The sequence below is a fragment of the Trachypithecus francoisi genome, unplaced genomic scaffold, assembly GCF_009764315.1.
Source record: "Trachypithecus francoisi isolate TF-2019V2 unplaced genomic scaffold, Tfra_2.0 Lachesis_group4, whole genome shotgun sequence".
Lineage (NCBI taxonomy): Eukaryota > Metazoa > Chordata > Mammalia > Primates > Cercopithecidae > Trachypithecus > Trachypithecus francoisi.
Window position 1 is genome coordinate 50,643,736 of NW_022681469.1, and position 24,909 is coordinate 50,668,644.

The following is a 24,909-nucleotide window of genomic DNA, read 5'->3' on the forward strand; positions in this document are numbered from 1 at the left end:
CAAATAGTTCCAAAAATGGTTTTATGAAGAATATTTATCAAGAATACTTGTTTTACTTGTTTTACCTCTCAATTTATTTGTTTTTATCATGTTTTCATCAAAAATATTTGTTTTACCTTTCAATGTATCTGTGTATCAGGATCTAGAGAAACCATTTAAAATAATATAAGAAAGAAAATTTATGCGTCTATAATTTGGGCATTTTGATCCCAGAGCTATTTATAACACTGTTAAGTTTCTGTTTTTTTAAAGGCAAAGTTAAATTGCCCACCAGGAAAGTTATACCAATTTTAATTTCCACCAGAAAAATATTCTTGTATTTATTTTTAAAAATACACCAAAAAAAACCTGTAAATTGGATAAGCTACAATGTCATTTCATTATGTTAATTGGAATTTCTTTGATCATTGATAAAACTGAACTTTTTAACCTGAGCTCATTGATCTTTTATATTTTTTCCTTTTTTCAAATACTCTTATCTTTTGCCTTTCTTTTTAGTTTTCTTAATGATTTATAAGAGCTGTTTATGAGTCCATTACCTTTTAATCTTTATATTTTATCTACTTTGGTAATTTTTCCTTGTTTTATATTTTTAATTTCATTTACAATGTTTTTAGAAAAGTTTTTCATTTTTACTTGTCAAATCTACCAATTTATCTTTATAATATCTTTTTTTAGTGCCATACCCTTCTCATATATGAATTCAGATAATATAGAACTACATTTTCTTCTAGTTCTTTGATTTCATTTTTGCATTTAAATATTTAATTTATTTTGGCCTACCATGTAAGATAGAAATTCAATCAAGTTATTACTCAATGATTAGAGTATTACTCCTGAATAGTCTCACTTTTATTATATATGCCTTTTCCCCAAGATCTTTAATTCATTGTCACTGATGTAACTTTCTATTCTTGTACTGTATTACATCATTACTTCAACCATTATAACTTAATAATACATATTCACATCTGATGGTTCAAATGATAATACATATTTTCATGTTAGACTTTTAATTTAATGTGTTATACATTAGCTTGCAAGTAGAGTTAAAAAAATGTTTTGTACAATTGCAATACTCACTTTCCATTTGCATCAGCTCATTACTGCCCAAATATCTGTGAGAGTGAACAAACAAGGCAGATACCAAAAAATGCAAATAACAAAACATCTGTTTCCTTTAGCTACTTGGATGTTTCAAAGGCAAGTAGCATAGAAGTCTGAATTATGTCAATTAAATTGTGCTTTCATATCTTTGCAGTTATAGAAGCTGACATACATACAACATGGTAGAAGTAGAAATAACTAAAGTGATAGGTATACTAAAAACATTAGAATATAAATTTTTAATAAATTTTGCTCATCCTACCCAATATTGTCATTATTTAAGCAATTGATAAAGCAAAAAGAAGTAGAAAGAGGATGCTACCATTAAAATGTAAGCAAATATTTCAGTCACTAGCTGTTTACCATCAGAGCTCTTTTTCAAGCATACCAAATCAACTCCATTAATTATTTGGATTCAGAGTCTATTAATACATTAGCAACAAGCCAAAACAATTAAAGTTACTTGATCATTTCTAGTAAAATTGATTTGCAAAGCAGTCATGGAAAGTTCCATTTAACTGGTAAAAATGATACTACACATAAGAGATGCTTGCCAAGATGTAGCTTCAATTAAGTACATTCAATTACTCAATTTGATGATAATTCCAGTATTGTAAGCAATTAATAAATGCCATACTTTGGACATCCAAAATGGTACCCTGTTATGCTTCAGCCTCTTAAAGACATCACTGAATTTGCTAGTCCTGCACTGTAATATCATGCAAATATTTGGATAACAAACAAATGAACTAATTATGCAGCTCTAATGTCATCTTAGAACATTTTTCATCTCAATTATAGTTGCTAAATAGGTAACCTCTATTTTAGATGCATTAGGCTTTCTAAGTAACTCGTGAGATATACATTAAGATATGTATTTGTGTATCAAAATGTATTTAATTTCTTTTTTTATCTTAGCGACATGGGAGGTAGTGAGTCTCAAGATGATTTGTTCATGTATTTTCCAAAGAGCTTACTAGAGTAAGACAGCCAGGAGAATCATTTATGGACAGAGTGCTCCATCATCCAAGATTTCAAAGCCCCTTACCTAAAACAACCAGAGGACAAGATATTCTGCCCTAGGAGGAGAATATAATGCATCCTTTTCTCTTCCTTCCTTCCTTCCTTCTTTCCTTCTTTCCTTCCTTCCTTCCTTCCTTCGTTTCTTCCTTCTTTCCTTCCTTCCTTCATTCCTTCCTTCTTTCCTTCCTTTTTCTTTCCCTTTCTTTTCTTCCTTCTTTCCTTCCTTCTTCTTTCCCTCCTTCCTTCCTTTTCTTTCTTTCTCTTCCTTTTTTTTTTTTTTTGTTAAGGGATTCATCTCATTTTCAGAGGGGTAAATATTTCCTTTATTAAGGTTTTATCTAGCAGTAACCAGTAATAAAAGGGGAAAGGGGGATAGTCTTTACCTCATGTAACTGTGTCTTTCTTAGTTCTTTGGCTTTATTAAAGAATATTGTCCTCACAGCACAGTAGACTTCCAAACTTTTAATATAATATCTTAATATAATATTTTATTTTAGAAATGGGGCTTACTTTCTAAAATGGAAAACATATAAGTTTTAAAAATTTAATAATTCAATTCCTATCCCATGTGCTCCATTTACTTGAATTGTGTATTTAAACAGAAATAATTCCCTATGAGGTGCATAGCCATTTTGGAAACCAAAAAAAAAAAAAAAAGGCAGATTTTTAGGCAAATTTTTCATGGAAAAAAATAAAGTCATGTTAAAAATCATGTTAAGTAACTGAATTTAAGAAAAAATAATCATGCAAAATAAGTTTATTTCTTAAAAGATAAAAGTCAACATTTCAGTTAGCACATAAAAAGGTTCAAAATGTAAGCAGGTAAAAAGCTAACCCAAGTTTTCAATTTTCAGAAAGTGAACAAGAATGTAGCTATCAATATACCACGGAAGGGCTTTAGGAAAACCCTAGGGATCCAATTAGTTTAGTACCTCCAACTTGGTTTTCTCTGTTGGGAGATCTATAAAAATGACAAGTGCCATGTTTCTGCACAAACAAATGTACGTGTGTATATGTGTGTGTCTATATCAGTACATATAAGGCCAAATAAGACCATGCTCTTGTTGCTTGTGATAGTTTGAAATCTGACATGTGGAAATCCTGATTGCCAAATGTTGTCATTTATCTTTTTGTTGGCTTGTTTTAGTTTCAAGGCTGAAAGAAAATGAAAGGTAACATAACTGCTTTCTCTAAAAACACTACTATTGGAAAGTTTATGAAATAGAACAATCAAGCTCAACCATTATAGTTGATCAATACACATATCTTTATTGGTTTTCAGGGGGGATGAAAGTGCAATTCACTTTAAAATGACAAATACTTGTAAGAGTTAAAGATAAAGAGACGGTGTAGTTCAGAACTGTGTTCTTGTAGCCACATATTAGGTTCAATGTAAATGCTACAATGCAAAATTACTCCTCTCCCAGCCATTAACCTTATGCCTAAAAATTACCTTATTTGAAATAAAAGTTCATGTGATTTCTTATGCTTCAGAGTTCCCACAAAAAAATAAGCTATTCTTGTGAAAGCTGCTATTGTCTCTTAGGTCCATCAGTTGCAATTCTAAAAGCATCAAAGTTGGATTTAAGGAGAAAAAATAGGTTTAAAACTTGTTAGTTGCTCAATTGCCCTTATTTCTGAGACAAAAGGAGAACATTTTACGTGAGATTTCAATCAAGAGGGAAAAAAAAAGAGCAACTGCTGTCACTACCTGTTTCTTTCTGCAGTGCTAGGAGCAGCAGGAGGACAGCTCAGGAATATACTAGACCCACTCACTGGAAATTAAATCTTGATACAGAAATAAAGGACCTGATTATATTTCCCATTTAGGGAATACTGTTTCCTCATTACAACTAATGACAATCAAGAAATTAAATATTTCTGTGTGTTTTATGCTTAGAAATAAATTACATAATTATATATATTTATGTTAGATTTATATATGATATGTGCATTACATTTATCCCTATATAATTTTTTTGCCTATTCAAAGGCAAACATAGACATTCAAAAGTTTTGACTTTACTTAATGTGGGCTATAAATCAGGAAACACCTAAGTGCTGTGAAAAGCCTATAATCCACTGTAAAGACAGAAGCTATTATAATTCCCACACATTTTAGCTTGAGTTCTCTAGAAAATGGAGCCAGAGCCAAAGATTAAAGTAATGACGCTCGACTTAGAAGGTGCAAAGCAAGGGCAGCAAGAATGAGAAAAAGGGAAGCAAGGAAAGAAAGAAAAGATATAAATCAATGCAATGGAAGGAGGCTTTGTGCACTATCTAACATCACAAAGAGCGAGGCGTAGAGTGAAGAGAATGTAGCATGTCCAAGAGACCTGGCTACTTAGAAAGGGCCCTTCTTCGAACACAATGCAAGGAGAAACTGTCCCTGGAAGTAGTCGACTCAAGAAGTAAAGATAAAAGAATGTATTTGTGTGGCTATCTCCCTACTTCTTTCCCAATGCTCAGGTGTAATGAAAAATTGCTTAACATCATTAAACATCAGGAAAATGCATATCAGAACGACTATAACACACCATCTCAAACTTGTTAGGATGGCTATTATCAAAAAGTCAAGAGATAACAAATGTTGGCACGGGTGTAGAGAAAAGGGCACTCTTGTATGTTGTTGGTGAAAAATATAGATTGGTATAGCCATTATGGAAAACAGTGTGGAGATTTCTAAAGAAATTAAAATTAGAACTACTATATGACCCACAACCCCTTTTTTGGATATATATCCAGAGGAAATGAAATCTCCACCTTGGGAAGAAATCTACACTCTCATGTTCATTGCAGCGTTATTTAAATAGCCAAGATATGGAAACAACCTAAGTGTCAGATGACAGAGAAAATGAACAAACTCTGGTACCTATATACAATGGAATATTATCTAGCCCTAAAAATGAATAAGATCTTGCCATTTGCCACAACATGGATGAGCCTGGAAGACATTTTGCTAAGGCAAGAAAGCCAGATAGAAAGCATAGTTCCAGGAATCTAATGTACAACATGATGACTCTAGGTGACAAAATTATATATTACATGGAAAAAATAAATAAAGAATGTGATAATATTTTTTATTTTTTGTAGAGATGGGGGTCTCACTTTGTTCCCCAAACTGGTCTCAAACTCCTGGCCTCAAGTGATCCTCCCACCTAAGCCTCTCAAATTGCTGGGATTACAGGTGTGAGTCACTGCACCCAGCCTTGATATCTTTAAAGAAAGAAAAAAATCTGTGTCAAAGTGTGTCCTTTACACCATCTGCAGTCCTTATTTAAAATGTTGACAACTGGGGCCTCTCACAGTTCTACTGAATCATATTTATATGGGGTGTGGTCTAGAATTCTTCATGTTTAATTTAAAAAAGCAAGGTGATTCCAAAATAAAGGTATTAAACATCAAGTTAAAATCATTTCAAGGAAAAAAATCTACTTGGTACTCATCAATGCCTTTGAAAATTGAGAAAACATCACCTGGTACCTCATGGTTCCTTTCTAATAGTAAAGGTGCTAAGACTTCAAGCAGAAATTTCCATTACAGACCCAAGGAAACAGGAATACTCCTGTGCTGTTAATTAACAACAAAGACCCATGATCTCCCCACCATTGAAAAGCTCCTAAGTAGCTCTATCTTGATCTCCCAGCACTAATAACTTAATTGGAAACATAAAAGATCATGGTAATGGAAAATTAGGAAAAAAATCTTATTCAAGCATTATTCACTAAGTATAGCTGCTAATTTGCTCTATGTTCTCCTGAGCACCAAAATGTTAACTGTAGTTTTCATTAAGAGGTCCACCCACTTTATGTAGCTATTGACAGATATTTATAATCTGTCCTTTGTTTAACGAGTCCCTTATCTCAGATATTTGCAAATGTTGTGGGAGTCTCTGATAAAGAGAAGATTTTGTGTATGGCATAGGGAACTCACTAAACTTGTACTTTATATTTCTACATATTAAAATGGAAGTTTGGCCAAGGAAAATAACATAATATAATATATAATAACATAACAGATGTTGTATTCAAAAGGAGTCACTAAACTATATACAGAATTCAAAAAGGAAGTTCTGGATACTGGTTACATGTCTTTTAACCACAAATCCAGTAGAAGAATTTAAATGGCTCAAGAGTTCAGTATCTGAAGAGACTTTGGAGTGGAAGATTTCTTTGGGAAGAACTGTGCCTGAGTGCCACCTATCCCTCCCAAGGGGAAGGTTAGGGGAGTAGCTACCTCCTCTCACCATGAATCTTGTAAGAGTGGTTAACAAGACCACCTGGAGAGCTTAATATGTGTCCCTTGATGTTTAGAGACACAGTTGCACAGTAGACAACTGTCTGACTCACATGTAAGAAATCAAAAGGATGAGAGAGAAGGTAGCTTGCTATCAACAATGAAGCAAAAGAATTGGGATTGGCTTACAAATCCAGATTCAGTTGGAGTAGAAAATTCATAAATACTTTCCATGGACCAGATGGAAGACTCACACAGAAGACCTAGTGCAGAGACATCCTGCCCAAGAGAATCACATGGCAGTTGACTATAACAGGGAGAATTTGAAGGTATCAAGAAATGTTAAAGGCTGAAGTGAGAAAAGAGTGAGAAGTTATCCAAACTAGCGATGCACTTGTTAGGGTCAAAAAACCTTCAGGTAAGATGTCCTCCAAAGCTGAGAGAAGGGAGGGCTTCTAAAGTACCTTTAACAGAGAAGGAATCTAATCTCCTTGCAGTGCCAGACAGCATGGTACCAGCTAATGATAGCATCAGTCAGTTAAAAACTCTCCATCCTTCTTTCTCTGACTACACTCTAATTATGAAGTGGTCAAAAACCAGATCAAGAGAAGGGGATGAAGATAGGAAATAGGAGAGCTAGGGAGGTAAGCAACCTCATATTTTCCCAACTGTAGGATTCCTGCCTGCAGCAGGCTCAAGGTAAGAATAGGTAGAAATCTCAGCTTTAAATTTAGAGTTTTTGGTCCAGCATGGTGGCTCGTGTCTGTAATCCCAGCACTTTCGGAGGCCAAAGTGGTAGAATCACCTGAGGTTAGGCATTCGAGACCACCTTGGGTAACATGGTGAAACCCCCATCTCTATCAAAACTACAAAAAATTAGCCGGGCGTTAGCCTGCCGTGGTGGCACATGCTTGTAATCCCAGCTACTTGGGAGGCTGAGTGAGGCAGGAGAATCGCTTAAACCCAGGAGGCAGAGGTTGCAGTGAGCTGAGATCTCACCACTGCACTCCAGCCTGGGCAACAGAGTGAGACTCTGTTCAAAAAAAAAAAGAATTTTGATTAGTACATGTGGCTGAATATTTTAATATTAACTAGAGACCTTGTCTGAACTCGAAGCAACTATCCAGAAGAACCATGAACATGCCCTCATTCTCAACAGGGGCAGGAAAAGAACTAGCCCTATAAAATAGATTTAAAGAAATAGTGAAAGACAAAAAAAAATTTGTTTAATAATTACATATCAGGAGTCCTTTTGGTTCAATGTAATTATTCCTTTTACTGAATACTTAATATATGAAATCCACATTTAAAAAGTAAAACTTAGAAAATCATTTTTACACAATGACTTTATTTTTTCAAAGTTAATCTTTCATTCACTTTTTATTAATGAAAAATCGTTCATTTTATTTTTTATTATTATATTTTATTTTTAAAATTTCAACTTTTATTTTAGATTCAGGAGGTACATGTGTAGGTTTGTTACATTAGTATATTGGATGTTGCTGAGGTTTGGATATGATTGATTCCTGTCACCCAGGTACTAAATATAGGACCTAATAGGTAGTTTTTCAGCCCTTGCTCCCTTCCTCCCCGCTCTAGTACGTCCCAGCGTCTATCTTTCTATCCACATGTACCCAATGTTTAGCTCCCACTGATAAATGAGACCATACCGTATTCGGCTTTCTGTTTTTCTGCATTAAATTGCTTAGGATTATGCCCTCCAGGTCCATCCATATTCCTGCAAAGGACATGATTTGGTTCTTTTTTTATGGCTGCGTAGTATTTCATGGTGTATATATACCATATTTTTGTTATACAATCCACCACAGATGGACAGCTAGGTTAATTCTCTGTCTTTACTATTGTGAATAGTGCTGCAATGAATACACAAGTAAGTGCGTGTGTGTTTTTAGCAGAATGATTTATTTTCCTTTGGGTATACACCCAGTAATGGAATTGCTGGTTCTAATAGTAATTGTGTTTTAAGTTCTTTGAGGAATCTCCAAACTGCTTTCTATAGTGGCTGAATTAATTTACATTCCCAGCAACAATGTATAAGTGTTCCCTTTTCTCTGCAGCCTCACCAGCATCTATTACGCTTTTTAATAATGGCCATTCTGACTGGTGTGAGATGGTATCCTATTGTGGTTTTGATATGCATTTCCCTAATGATTAGTGATGTCGAGCATTTTTTTAATGTTTGTAGGCCACTTGTATGTTTTATTTTGAGAAGTATCTGTTCATGTCCTTTGCCCACTTTTTTATGGGGTTGTTTTTTGCTTGTTGATTTGTTTAAGTTTCTCATAGGTTCTGGATATTAGACCTTTGTTGGATGTGTATTTTGTGAATAATTTATCCTATTCTGTAGAATATCTGTTTACTGTGCTGATAGTTTCTTTTGCTGTGCAGAAGCTCTTTAGTTTAATTGGGTCTTACTTGTCAATTTTTGTTTTTGTTGCAATTGCTGTTAAGTTCTTAGCCATAAATTCTTTGCCTAGGCTGATTTCCAGAATGGTATTTGCTAGGTTTTCTTGTGGGATTTTTGTAGTTTGAGAACTTTCATTTAAATCTTTCATCCATCTTCAGTTAGTTTCTTTATATAGTGAAAGGTAGGGGTCCAGTTTCATTGTTCGGCATATGGCTATCCAGTTATCCCAGCATTTATTAAATAGGGGGACATTTCCCCATTGCTTACATTTGTCAGTTTTTTCAAAGATTAGATGGTTGTAGTGTGCAGTTTTATTTCTGGGTTCTGTATTCTGTTCCATTGCTCTACGTGTCTGCTTTTGTACCAGCACCATTATGTTTTGGCTACTGAGGCCTTATGGTATAGTATGAAGTAAGGTAATGTGATGCCTCCAGCTTTGTTCTTTTTGCTTAGGATTGCTTTGGCTATTTGGGCTCTATTTGGTTCCATATGAACTTTAGAATAGTTTTTTCTGATTCTATGAAAAATGATGTTGGTAGTTTGATAATATTAGCATTGAATCAGTAGATTGCTTTGGGCAAAATGGCCATTTCAACAATATTGATTCTTCCAATCTATGAGCATGGGATGTATTTCCATTTGTTTGTGTTATCAATTATTTCTTTCAGCAGTGTTTTGTATTTCCCCTCATAGAGATCTTTCACCTCCTCGGCTAAATGTGTTCTTAGATATTTTTGTATGTGTGGCTATTGTAAATGGGATTATATTCTTGATTTGACTCTTGGGTTCAACATTATTGGTGTATAGAAATGCTACTTATTTTTATACACTGATTTTTCTATCCTGAAACTTTATGGAAATAGTGTATCAGTTCTAGGAGCCTTTTGGTGAAGTTTTTAGTGTTTTATGTTATAGAATCATATCATCAGTGAAGAGAGATAACTTGGCTTTTTCTCCTATTGGGATGTTTTTATTTCTTTTAACTGCCTTATTTATCTGGCTAGAACTTTCATTACTATGTTCAATAGGAGTGATGAGAGCGGGCATCCCTGTTTTATTCAGTTCTTAAGGGGGATGCTCCCAGCTTTTGCTTGTTCAGAATGACATTGCCTAAATGTTTTTCATAAATGGCTCTTGTTACTTTGAGGTATGTTCCATTGATGCCTAGTTAGTCAAGAGACTTTATCATGAAAGGATGTCAAATTTTCCTGAAATATTTTTCTGCATCTATTGAGATAAATCACATGGTCTTTGTTTTTAATTCTCTTTATGTGGTGAATCACCTTTATTGATCTGCATATGTTGAACTAACTTTGCATCCCAGGAATAAAGCCTACTTGGTCATAGTGAATTAACTTTTTGATCTGCTGCTGGATTTGGTTTGCTATTATTTTGTTGAGAATTTTTGCATCTGTGTTCATCACAGATATTAGTCTGCAGTTTTCTTCTTTATTTTTGTCAGATTTTGGTATCAAGGTGATGATGGCTTCATCAAATGAGTTACAAAGGAATCTCTCCTCCTCAATATTTTTGGAATAGTCTCAGGAGAATCGGTAGTAACTCTTCTTTGTCCATTTGGTAAAATTTGGCAGTGAATCAGTCTGGTCCAGGACTTTTTTCAGGTGGTAGGTTTTTTTATTACTGATTCAATTCCGGAACTCAATATTGGTCTGTTCAGGGTTTTAGTGTCTTCCTGACTCAATTTTGGAAGGTTATATGTGTCCAGGAGTTTATCCATTTCTTCTAGACTTTCAAGTTTGTATGCACAGAGCTGTTTATAATAGTCTCTGAGGATCTTTTGTATTTCTGTTGGATTAGTTGTAGTATCACCCTTGTCATTTCTGATTGTGCCTATTTAGATCTTTTCTTTTTTTTCTTTGTAAGTTTAGGTAGGGCTACCATCTTTGGGTCCCCTCCCTTTGTATGCGAGCTCTGTTTTCACTCTATTAAGTCTTGCAACTGCACTCTCTTCTGGTCCATGTTTGTTACGTCTTGAACTGAGCTTTCACTTGCCATTCACCACTGCTGTTTGCCACCATCACAGACCTGCCACTGACTTCCATCCCTCCAGATCCAGCAGGGTGTGCACTGTGTTCTTGATCCAGCAAGGTGCCCATTGATGCTCCTGATCAGGCTAAAGGCTTGCCATTGTTGCTGCATGGCTAAGTGCCCAGGTTCATCCTAATAGAGCTGAACACTAGTCACGGGGTTCCACGGTTCTCCTCTGTGACCCACAGCTTCTAATAGAGCTATAACACTCACCACATGGCCCAAGATTCCATTCCTTGGAATCCGTGAGGCCAAGAACCCCAGGTCAGAGAACATGAGGCTTGCCACCATCTTGGAAGTGGCCCGCCACCATCTTGGGAGCTCTGGGAGCAAGGACCCCCTGGTAACATTTGGAGACCATGAAGGGACATCCAAAGTGATGGGAAGCATTCCCCCCAAGGCAAGAATGCCCCTAAGATATATTCTGGAGAACTGGGACCAATTTGACCCTCAGACGCTAAGAAAGAAATGATTTATATTCTTCTGCAGTACCACCTGGCCACGATATCCTCTTCAAGGGGGAGAAACCTGGCCTCCTGAGGGAAGTATAAATTATAACACCATCTTACAGTTAGACCTCTTTGGTAGAAAAGAAGGCAAATGGAGTGAAGTGCCATATGTACAAACTTTCTTTTCATTAAGAGACAACTCAAAATTATGTAAAAAGTGTGATTTATGCCCTACAGGAAGCTCTCAGAGCTTACCTCCCTACCCCGGTGTCCCCTTGATTCCTTCCCCAACTAACAAGGACCCCCCTTCAACTCAAACGGTCCAAAAGGAGATAGACAAAGGTGTGAACAATGAACCAAAGAGTGCCAATATTCCCCAATTACGCCCCCTCCAAGCAGTGGGAGGAGGAGAATTCGGCTCAGCCAGAGTGCATGTACCTTTTACTCTCTCAGACTTAAAGCAAATTAAAATAGACCTAGGTAAATTCTCAGATAACCCCTGATGGCTACATTGATGTTTTACAAGGTTTAGGACAATCCTTTGATCTGACATGGAGAGATATATTGTTACTGCTAAATCGTACACTAACCCCAAATGAGAGAAGTGCCGCCATAACTGTAGCCCAAGAGTTTGGCGATGTCTGGTATCTCAGTCAGGTCAATGATAGGATGACAACAGTAGAAAGAGAATGATTCCCCACAGGCCAGCAGGCAGTTCCCAGTGTAGGCCCTCACTGGAACACAGAATCAGCACATGGAGATTGGTGCTACAGACATATGCTAACTCGTGTGCTAGAAGGACAAAGGAAAACTGGGAAGAAACCTATGAATTATTCAATGATGTCCACTATCACACAGCGAAAGGAAGAAAATCCTACTGCCTTTCTGGAGAGACTAAGGGAGGCATTGAGGAAGCATACCTCTCTGTCACCTGACTCTATTGAAGGTCAACTAATCTTAAAGGATAAGTTTATCACTGAGTCAGCTGAAGACATTAGAAAAAAAATTCAAAATCCACCTTAGACCCGGAGCAAAATTTAGAAACCCTATTGAACTTGGCAACCTCGGTTTTTTATAATAGAGATCAAGAGGAGCAGGCAGAACAGGACAAACGGGATAAAAAAAAAAAAAAAAAAGGGCCACTGCTTTAGTCATGGCCCTCAGGCAAGTGGACTTTAGAGGCTCTGGAAAAGGGAAAAGCTGGGCAAATCGAATGTCTAATAAGGCTTGCTTCCAGTGTGGTCTACAAGGACACTTTACAAAAGATTGTCCAAGTAGAAATAAGCAGCCAACCTCGTCCATGCCCCTTATGTCAAGGGACTCACTGGAGGCCAACCGCCCCAGTGGATGAAGTTCTTCTGAGTAAGAAGCCACTAACCAGATGATCCAGCGGCAGGACTGAGGGTGCCCAGGGCAAGTGCCAGCCCATGACATCACCCTCACAGAGCCCCGGGCATGATTGACCATTGAGGGCCAGGAGGTTAACTGTCTCCTGGACACTGGCACGGCCATCTCAGTCTTACTCTCCTGTCCTGGACAACTGTCCTCCAGATCTGTCACTATCCGAGGGCTCCTAGGACAGGCAGTCGTTAGATACTTCCCCCAGTCACTAAATTGTGACTGGGGAGCTTCACTCTTTTCAAATGCTTTTCTAATTATGCCCGAAAGCCCCACTCCCTTGTTAGGGAGAGACATTCTAGCAAAAGCAGGGGCCATAATACACCTGAACATAGGAGAAGGAACACCCGTTGTTGTCCCCTGCTTGAGGAAGAAATTAATCCTGAAGTCTGGGCAACAGAAGGACAACATGGATGAGCGAAGAATGCCTGTCCCATCCAAGTTAAACTAAAGGATTCCTCCTCCTTTCCCTACCAAAGGCAGTACCCCCTTAGACCCGAGGCCCAACAAGGACTCCAAAAGATTGTTAAGGACCTAAAACCCCAAGGCCTAGTAAAACCATGCAGTAGCCCCTGCAATACTCCAATTTTAGAAGTACAGAAACCCAATGGACAGTGGAGGTTAGTGCAAAATCTCAGGATTATCAATGAGGCTGCTGTCCCTCTATACCCAGCTGTACCTAACCCTTATACTCTGCTTTCCCAAATACGAGAGGAAGCAGAGTGGTTTACAGTCCTGGACCTTAAGGATGCCTTTTTCTGCATCCCTGTTCATCCTGACTCTCAATTCTTGTTTGCCTTTGAAGATCCTTCGAACACAACGTCTCAACTCACCTGGACTGTTTTACCCCAAGGGTTCAGGGATAGCCCCCATCTATTTGGCCAGGCATTAGCCCAACACTTGAGGCAGTTCTCATACCTGGACAGACTTGTCCTTCGGTACGTGGATGATTTACTTTTAGCCACCCATTCAGAAATCTTGTGCCATCAAGCCACCCAAGCACTCTTAAATTTCCTCACCACCTGTGGCTATAAGGTTTCCAAACCAAAGTATTAACCTGCTCACAGCAGGTTAAATACTTAGGGCTAAAATTATCCAAAGGCACCAGAGCCCTCAGTGAGGAACATCTATAGCCCATACTGGCTTATCCTTATCCCAAAACCCTAAAGCAACTAAGAGGGTTCCTTGGCATAACAGGCTTCTGCCGAATATGCATTCCCAAGTATGGCAAAATAGCCAGGCCATTATATATAGTAATTAAGGAAACACAGAAAGCCAATACCCATTTAGTAGGATGGACACCTAAAGCAGAAGTGGCTTTCCAGGCCCTAAAGAAGGCCCTAACTCAAGCCCCAGTGTTAAGCTTGCCAATGCGGCAAGACTTTTCTTTATATGTCACAGAAAAAACAGGAATAACACTAGGAGTCCTTACACAGGTCCAAGGGATGAGCTTGCAACCCATGGCATACCTGAATAAGGAAACTGATGTAGTGGCAAAGGGTTGGCCTCATTGTTTATGGGTAGTGGTGGCAGTAGAGAACATAACTATCAACAGGTGATTGCTCAAACCTATGCCACTTGAGGGGACATTCTAGAGGTTCCCTTGACTGATCCCGACCTCAACTTGTATACTGATGGAAGTTTCTTTGTAGAAAAAGGACTTCGAAAAGTGGGATATGCAGTGGTCAGTAATAATAAAATACTTGAAAGTACTCCCCTCACTCCAGGAACTAGCGCTCAACTGGCAGAACTAATAGCCGTCATCCAGGCACTAGAATTAGGAGAAGGAAAAAGGGTAAATATATATACAGACTCTAAGTATGCTTACCTAGTCCTCCATGCACATGCTGCAATATGGACAGAAAGGGAATTCCTAGCTTTCAAGGGAACACCTATCAAACATCAGGAAGCCATTAGGAGATTATTATTGGCTGTACAAAAACCTAAAGAGGTGGCAGTCTTACACTGCTGGGGTCATCAAAAAGGAAAATAAAATAAAATAAAAGCAAACTGCCAAGTGAATATTGAAGCCAAAGGAGCCACAAGGTAGGACCCTCCATTAAAATGCTTATAGAAGGACGCCTAGTATGAGGTAATCCCCTCTGAGAAACCAAGCCCCAGTACTCAACAGGAGAAATAGAATGGGAAACCCCATGAGGACAGTGTCCTCCCCGCAGGATGGCTAGCCACCAAAGGGAAAATACTTTTGCCTGCAGTTAATCCATTAAAATTACTTAAAATCCTTCACCAAACCTTTCACTTAGGCATTGATAGAACCCACCAGATGGCCAAATTATTATTTACTGGACCAGGTCTTTTTGAAACTATGAAGCAGATAGTCAGGGTCATACATTTCAATCTCTGTATCTTTAACCTCCTTATTAAGTTCATCTCTTCCAGAATTGAAGCTGTAAAACTACAAATCATTCTTCAAATGGAGCCCCTGATGCAGTCCATGACTAAGATCTACTGAGGACCCCTGGACCAGCTTGCTAACCCATGCTCCAATGTTGATGACATCGAGGACACTCCTCGTGAGGAAATCTCAACTGCACAACCCCTACTACGCCCCAATTTAGCAGTAAGCAGTTAGAGTGGTCATCGGCCAACCTCCCCAACAGCCCTTGGGTTTTCCTGTTGAGAGGAGGGACTGAGAGACAGGACTAGCTGGATTTCCTAGGCTGACTAAGAATCCCTAAGCCTAGCTGGGAAGGTGACCACATCCACCTTTAAACAAGGGGCTTGCAACTTAGCTCACACCCAACCAATCAGGTAGTAAAGAGAGCTCACTAAAATGCTAATTAGGCAAAAACAGGAGGTAAAGAAATAGCCAATCAACTATTGCCTGAGAGCACAGCGGGAGGGACAATGATCGCGACATACACCCAGGCATTCGAGCCAGCAATGGCTACCCTCTTTGGGTCCCCTCCCTTTGTATGGGAGCTCTGTTTTTGCTCTATTAAATCTTACAACTGCAAAAAAAAAAAAAAAAGTTTAGGTTGCAGTCTATCAATCTTGTTTATCCCTTCAATTAACAAACTTTTGGTTTCATTGATCCTTTGTATGGATCTCAATTTTGTTCCATTCTGCTCTAAAGAATATCAACTTTTGTGGGCATTATTGACTATAAATTTGATTAAATTCCTTTAAATAATTTTAAATTGTAATTAGTATTTGTGTGGCTGACCCTTTAATATTTTAAATATACTCGATAGCAAATAAATATACAAAAGCATGATGATTCAATGATTCCATAATCAAAACTACAAAGTAATACTAATGGCATAAAAAGGAACAAAATAATGACATTTGCAGCAACCTGGATAGAATTGGAGATCAATATTCTGAGTGAAGTAACTCAGGAGTGGAAAACCAAACATCATATGTTCTCACGCATAAGCAGGAGTTAAGCTATGAGGATGCAAAGGCAAAAGAACAATACAAAGGACTTTGGGTGATGAGTACACCAAAATCTCAGAAATCACCACTAAATAACTTACTCATGTAAACAAATACCACCTGTTCCTCAAAAACCTGTGGAAATTAAATATTTAAAATAAACAAAATAATAGTAATAAACGGCAAAAGTGCTAATATCATGAACGAAACTTTGCTTTAATTCCTATTTTTTCACCATGCCATGGTTCAAATTTTTAAAATATTTTTGTAAACTTTCTATAGCTTTACTACAACCAGTGTTTAAAATCTTTCTAGGGAATTTTTGTAAATTTTTCCAGATCTAAAAGAAAAGAAAATGCCATCTCAGATATCAGCGTCCACGTTGTTGGATAGTTCATTTATGTTTCACTTATAAGACTTGGTAGAATGGTCCAAACTGAAGAAAACTTCAGTATCCACAATATACCAAGTGCCTTCTTATATCAAACTTTCACTTGTTGCATCCTGAATCCCGTATATCCTTGTCTTTAACATACATTTTAATATTTGAGGATTTATTATCTTTCCTAATGTTTCTTATAGCCAGAAGCATCTGTCATTGCCTTAAAATTATGACATACTGATCTAGTCTGTTTTAATTATTAAAATGCATGTATTTCTTATTAGTATTTTATTAATATTCATAAAGGTTTACTTATAATTAGTAGATACTTCATTTCTTAGGAGATGAAGGATTGAATCTCTGTGCTTACTTTTCCTTTTTAGAACATTTAATCCTTTTATAATTTTGCCACACTCTGTTTTGCCACGGTCATTGTGTATATCTGTATGCCATAGCTGTAATCAACTATAACATACTTGTAAGTCATTATTCTATAAGACCATTAATGCTGATGAGTTCTTTAGTATTCAGAATATCCCTCCTTTTTTGATATTTTCTATAGTAGTAAAAAGGTCTGCCTCATTGTACAGAAATCCTATCTCATATTGGTACATTCACGTATCTTCTTTCTTACACAGATATAAACAAGCATATGCTGAACATATGGAAACATACCCTGAACAAAAAGAAGAAAACATCATATTTAAATACTCTCCTACTTCTTTAAAGCAATAAGGATGGAAAGAGCCTGTTAGAATCTTTCTGTTGTTGTAATGCAAGTAGCTCTTTGCATACCTTGTGTTTTCTCCTTCGAGTGTTACTGTGAAATTATGGCTTTTTAGAGACTTAATTTTTTCCAATTTCACAATTAGCATTATTACTTTTGTTATTATTTGCTATGTTTTTGTTATTGAAGAACTACTCCCCGACGTTCCAAGAAGCAGCCTTGTCTTCTGGTTAACAACAGGTTGCTTTGACTCCATCTTATTTTGTCTTTACAACAAACTTGAAGCCAATTATCCTCTAGGGACCAAAATGTGTGTGCTGGGGTGCACATGAGGATTGGTAATACATTAGAGTAGTGTCCCTGCTGCTGGGCCATTTATAACAATGATAGAGTTGGAAAATAAATCTTTTGAAGACATGAATTCACACTGATTTTTCCAATGTAACATATTACCGAAACCAACTTTTTTGTAGACTTGCTTTTATGCTTATATTAAATATGTAATAAGATGGAGACGGAGAAAATGTATTATCTTCACAGCCAGTAGTAGAATTCCTCCACAGGAAAAATAAGTCTGTCTTGGGAAAAATGTTTTAATGTTTTAGAGTTGAAAGTGAGATCCTCTCTCTTCCCATTTCCACCATCAAGGCAAAACAAACAAACAAACTGACCCCTGAAGTTTCAGTGAAGAATTTAGTTGTTCAAGGGCCACCAGGAAGAGGAAATTTGAGGACAACAGATGAGAGTAGGGAGGAAAGTAGGGTTTTAGATCTTACTGTTGTTCATGATGATGCACCAAATAAATAAAACATCAAATTCTTGCATGTATGTGTGGTAACATTTCTTCATGAAAACTGAAGAAAGAGCTGAACTTCATGTCAAATGGAAGAGTTGTGAGACAGATATAGTATGCCAGAAAGTAGAAACACAAAGACCTGGAGAAACCTATGAATACAAGTTCCTGGTAAACTTTTTAGAAATATGAAGACCTCTTGGGACTTCCACAGAGTGGAAACAGTGGGCATTACACCAATTTTACTTAGATACTGAGAAGTAAAAAAGGCCTCCGTATTAAAAATAGAACACAAATTAACTTCTTAAGAAAAAGGTTGCCAGATTTAGCAAATGAAATCACAGAATACCCAGTTAAATTTGAACATCAGATAAACAACAAATAATTTTTATAAATATGTCCCCTGAAATATTTGGAACAAACTTATGCCATCTTCAAACCCAACAATGAGAGTTATGATGTGTGTGTGTGTGTCTGTGTATGTATCACAAACTACAAATATGCTCACAATTATAAATATATAAAACATATATTAGTTATAAATATATAAGAATTGATATATTTCTGTATATAAAACCCTTAGTTACAATAAACAGAATAATCTCCACCTTCTTCATTTTTGTGTTTATTTCTGTCTTGGTCATCCTTATTTTTCATTGTCTCTTTACCTTTTGTTTTCCATGTGCTCCATGCTAATATGTAACAATCATGGTTTTTGAAGCCTATTGTTCAAAATTCTCATAGTATCTGTGCGTGTGACTGCAAAAATGTCAAGTTGAAGGTCTTTATAAACTTCTTCTTCAGATGTAATTAATTCTGTTCTCCACTACACAAAACATATGTTGATCTCAAACATGCAATGACCCATATAAGTCTTGCAAAATGATGGCTGTGATAACACCCAGGGGTGGTCTTTCTCAACTCTCTGCACCTCATCTCACTCATCAGAGCCTTTGGAGCCTCAGTTGCCTTGCAATGCTGTTTCAGGAAAGGTGAGATTTTTTTTTTTTTTTTTTTTTTTTTTTTTTTTTTTTTTTAGAAATAAAGAATCATCCATGTTGAGGAATGAGCCTGACCCATTGTGCATAAACCTGGTGCCCTACTGTGAGACATGGTACCTTAACTGCAGTTGCTCAGCATTCAGTCTCTTTGTTTTTCTTCATTGCACATAGGCTGTACTCATTCTTTCTGCACCACAAATGTCATGCCTTCTCAGGTGTTTTTATACCCTGGTCCCATTGCATCCAGTGATGTCAGGGGAATTCTCAGCTTAGTATAGTCACATGATGGAGCAGAGAAACAGAGCTAAGAATTCATGAGGGATACATACCTCAAGTGAAAGGAGTGAAAGGTGCATATCTGGGGATTGTCCACAAGAAACCAATGAGTTCTGAAAAATCTTTTCCAAAGGAAATGGAAACTTAAGGAAAAACGTGAATAAAACTTTACAAAAATGATTGTGTGGCAGTGAAATGAATGTGTCAAAAGTATAAAAATAGGAAGACCTAACAGAACTAAAGTAACCTGTCATAAGATACTTAAAATGATCCTAAACCTTACAAGCAACAAATTCAGAAAGTGGCATAAGGTTCCTTCGAGTTTCTTAACTTATCAAAAGATGGGAAACATTCTTCAAGTTCCACTCTTCTCTTCTGTACAGAAAGGGGATTGGACTAAATCAGTGATGTTCAAGCTGTGATCCAAGTATCACTAGTGTTTCTGTGGTGACACAAGGGTGGGAATGGTGGGGCAGGATGTCTCATTCATGAGCCAGAGTAGTTCTAATATTTTTACATATTGGAACTCACAGAAAATTTCCATTGAAATAAAGGTTTCATATTTGTATTAAGTTCCTAGGTTACTGTAACAAATTACCACAAATTTACTGGCTTAAGACAACAGAAATTTATTCTTTCATAGTTATGGAGGTCAGAAGTCCAAAATCAAGGTATCAGGTGGGCTACATACTCCCTGCAGCAGGTTAAGGGGAGATTCTGCTTCTTGCCTATTTCAGCTTCTGGTGTCTCTTTGCAGTCCTTAGCATGTGGCTCTCAGTCCAGTCTCTCCCTCAGCCTTCACATAGCCTTCTCCTCTTTGTGTGTCTTCTCCCCTTCTCTTCTCTTCTCTTAGGATGACACTTGTCACTGGATTTAGGATTTTGCAAGATGATCTCCAATGGAGATTTTAATTTAATTTCATCTGCAAAGACCGTTTTTCCGAAAAAGGTCACATTCATAGGTTCTGGGTCAACATATCTTTTGGGAAGCCACCATTCAAATCCCTGGAGTGTTCAAAAAAGTTTAATTTAACTCAATATTTTAAAGGTTCTTTTATAGATGTACTTTTCGAATTACGGATTTAACACATGCTTGTTTTAATAAGTAAAACGTACAAAGATGTATAAAGTAAAAGTTAATTATCTATTCCTCACCCAACTCTTCTCCAATCTTACCTCTTTCCACCATTTCTCTCCAACTCATCCAGACTCACTGCTCCTCTGTCAGTCAAACTGTTAACCTATCTTAACAACACTGTGTTTGTACTTTTATGTTATACTTCAGGATTATGTAATTACACACACACACACATGCATATGCAATTGATAAGGAGTTTAAAATTGACTATACAGATTAGATAATATAATATACACTCTTCTTCATCTAACTTTCCTCATTCAAAAATGCCTTGAGTACGTTGCTCTAAATCAACTAGAATAGTTCTAATATACTATTTTTTTTTTTTTTGAGACGGAGTCTTGCTCTGTTGCCCAGGCTGAAGTGCAGTGGCCAGATCTCAGCTCACTGCAAGCTCCGCCTCCTGGGTTTATGCCATTCTCCTGCCTCAGCCTCCCGAGTAGCTGGGACTACAGGTGCCCACCACCTCGCCCGGCTAGTTTTTTGTATTTTTTAGTAGAGACGGGGTTTCACCGTGTTAGCGAGGATGGTCTCGATCTCCTGACCTCGGCCCGTCTCGGCCTCCCAAAGTGCTGGGATTACAGGCTTGAGCCACCGCACCCGGCCTCTAATATACTACTTCTAATCAATGCCTTATAGCACAGTATTCCACAATGCAGACAAACCACTATTTATTTCAAGCCCTCTCCTATTGATAAGCATTTTTTACATTCCCATATTTCGGTATTTTTGCACATTTGAAAAATTCTATGATACATATACTTGTACATATAATTTTATATGCTGATACTTTTATTACTATGGGACAGATATGTGGTAATAATACTGTGGTGTCAAGGATACATATATTTTTAATGTTAGTAAGTGTTATCAGATTTCTTTTCCAAAAGCCTGCAAAATTGCATTTGTCTACCAATATATGAAAGTACCCATTTCCTCATATTACAGCTAGTAATAATGCTATTATTCTTTCCACATTTTTGACAATCTAATGGATGTAAATAACACTAAATTGTATTTGATTTACATCTCTGACTACATTTTCAGCATCTTCTCAGATGTTTATTGGCCATGTAGATTTTCTCTCTACTATGAAATATTTCTGTTTTTATTGTTTAATCAATTATTTTTCTTATCCATTTTTATAGTATATATACTAAAACTTGATAATCTTTACTTAAGGATTTGTTTTTAGTTGTTTTTGTTTTTGTTTTTTTTGTTTTTGTTTTTTGAAGAGACAGGATTTTGCCTGTTGCTCAGGCTGGTCACAAACTCCTGGCCCAAAGCAATCCTCTTGATTCAGCCTCCCAAAGCACTGGGACTACAGATGTGAGCCACCATGCCTGGCCTTAATTTTGTCTAGCCGAATATGTAATCTTTTAGAGCATCTAGGTTTTTAATCTTACCTAAGAAAGTCATTCCACCCTGGATCACATGTGCAGCCTAGTTGTAATTCTAATATATTTAAATTTTTTGCACTTGTTATTATTTCATTTGAAATGTATTCTAGCTATCATGTTAAAATAGGAACCCAAACTTATTCTTTCAATTGGAGAGTCAATTGTTATATAACTATTTATTAAATAATTCATCTTTTACCAATGAAATTGAAATACTTTGTCATATATTAAATGCTTATATGTACTGGAATCATTTGACAAATTTTTAATTTTTTAACCTACCTTAAAATTCTTTAATTTTGTTTTTGACATTATGATCTAATTTTCTAATTCTAGAACAATGCCACCTTACTTCTAACAATAGTAAGGTAGGTCTTCTATCTCTGCTCTTCTTTTCCTTATATTTTCATAACTATTGTCAGGCATTTATTATTTCATATTTAAGATCATCTTATAATATTTATCCCTGGATATGACCCTCTGGAATCTGAATAAAATTACATTTAATTCTTAATTTTAGCAGAATTGACATTTTAATCTTCCTAAGAATATTACCCTTTTCATTTTAGTACTATTTTATACAATTCAAAAAGTTTATAATTTTTTGGGTAACAATTCTATGCTAGTCTTGGCAAGGGTATTTCTATACATTTTATGCTTATATTGTTATTTAATGGACTCTCCCTCATTTTTATTTCTAGGTCTTAATTGCTGATAGAAGATCAATTTATTTATTATATCTTCGATCTACTTATCTATTAATCTCCTTGTACATCTTCATCAGAGGTACTGGGTCACCAGGTGTGTTGTGAATGAGCAGTAATGATTTGAAAGCAATCTTTTTTTCCAAGCACTAGGTCTCAACAGTGTGCTTAAAATATTCACTAAACCATGCTGTAAACAGATGTACTGTCAGTCACGCTTTGTTGTTTCATTTATAGGGACAGGCAGAGTAAACTTAGCAGAATTCTTAGGGGCCCTAGGACTTTTGAAATGGTAATTGAACATTGGCTGCAGCTTAAATTCAACAGTTGTGCTAGCCCCTAAGAAGATCATCAGCCTGTCCTTTGAAGTTCTGAAGGCAAGTATTGACTTCTACTCTCTAGCTATGAAGTCCTAGATGATATGTTCTTTCAATAGAAGGCTGTTTTGTCTACATTTAAAATCTATTGTGTCTACATTTAAAATCCATTGTTCAGTTTAACCGCCTTCATCAATGATCTTAGTTAGATCTCATGGATAATGTGATGCAGCTTCTACATCAGGATTTGCTGCTTTACTTTGCATTTTTATGTTATGAAGATGGCCTCTTTCCTTAAATCTCATGAGCCAACCTCTGCCAGCTTCAACCTTTTCTTCTGCAGTTTCCTCACCTCTGTCATCCTTCCTAGAAATGAAGAGCATTAGGGCCTTGCTCTGGATTAGGTTTTGGCTTAAGGGAATGTTGTGGCTGGTTTGATCTTCTATCCAGACCACTAAACTTTCTCCGTATCAACAATAAGGCTGTTTCACTTTCATATCATTTGTGTGTTCACTGGAGTAACACTTTTAAATTTCTCCAAAAATGTTTTCTTTGCATTCACAACTTGACTATCTGACTCAAGAGGCCTAGCTTTCAGCCTATCTCATCTTTCAACATGCCTTCCTCACTCAGCTTAATTATTTCTAGCTTTGGATTTAAAGTGAAAAAGTACAACTTTTCCTTTTACTTAAAACACTTAGAGGTCATTACAAGGTTATAAATTGGCCTAATTTCAATATTACTGTGTCTCAGAGAATAGAAAGGCCTAAAGAAAAGGAAAGCGATGGGGGAATGGATGGTCAATGGAGCAGCCAGAATACATACATCTATTAAGTTTTCTGTCTTTTAGGAGTATATTTCACGGTGCCCCAAAATAATTATAATAGTATCATCAAAGAGCACTGATCGCAAATCACCATAGCAGATATAATAATAATGAAAACATTTGAAACATTACAAGAATTGTCAAAATGTGATGGAGAGACACTAAGTGAGCACACGCTGTCAGAAAAATGACACCAATAGACTTGCGCTTGACCACAGTTGCTACACACACTCAGTTTGTAAAAAACATAATATCTGCAAAGTTTAATAAGGCAAGGTATTCCTGTACATATGTTCACAATGACTTTTCTAATGACATATCTTCTTTTTCTCCCATCCTTGGTGGTAGGTGATCTAATATCTTTAATCACTTTTCTCACTTCTTTAGCCCTAATTGTTTGATTTTAGTTCTATACTTCTTTATAAATTTTCTTTAGGCTTTGAAATATGTTTCATTCTCTTTCCTTTTTACTTTGCCATTTATCAAAGAAATATAAGGTTATAAATTTTCTCAGTTTTTTTCTGTTCTCTTTGGATATTCATCCTTTTTTGTTGTTTTCTAGATGGTTTGTAATCTCAGTTTTCATGTTGTCTTTGATCCAAGGGCTAACAATGAGTGCATTCTTAATTTCCAAGTAGTTGCTATTAGGGAGGTGAGCAGAGAAAGAGGATCACTATTTTATTATCTAATTTTATTTTATTATGTTCATAAAAAGTAGCCTGTAAAACATTTCACTTTTTAAATTCTATCAAGATTTGCTTTTGAGGTCAGTTATGTGATCTATTTTTGTAAGGTTTCCATGGATATAGAAAATAATTTGTACTCTCAATTAAAAGAATATACATTTCCAAATATTTTTATCTTGCTCTCTGTACATGAGAAAATGTATTTATATCATTTTTAATTTGCTTATCTTATTTTTTATATAATTCTTGAAAATGAGCTTTTAGGTATCCCATTATAATTTTAGCTTTATAATTTATCCTTGAATATCTAACAGACATTACTTTTTATATTTAGCTGTTGTATAGTTTTGTGGTGCTTTTGTTGTGTGGTGTCTTAGTACCTTCATATATTGTTAATTTTGTAATTTTATAATTACAACATATCTTTCCCTATCTTGATTAGTACTTTAAACTTTACCTCTTTTCCTATTATTAAAATTGCAATACCTTCCTTTTTTTCTTATTTTTGCAATTTCCTGGTATCTCTTTAATCCTTCCTTTATTTTAGGCCTGTGACCTTGATTTGTGGGTG

At 36.3% G+C, this 24,909-nt stretch overlaps 1 protein-coding gene across 1 annotated transcript; it reads left to right on the forward strand.

The window, feature by feature from the left end:
- Positions 1-18,873: 18,873 nt before the first annotated feature.
- On the forward strand, positions 18,874-19,480 carry CUNH7orf66 (chromosome unknown C7orf66 homolog). The gene is given in 3 exon segments (XM_033193333.1): positions 18,874-18,976; positions 19,162-19,298; positions 19,300-19,480. Coding segments are annotated over 3 exon segments (357 nt in total). The 3' UTR covers positions 19,417-19,480.
- Positions 19,481-24,909: the final 5,429 nt, after the last annotated feature.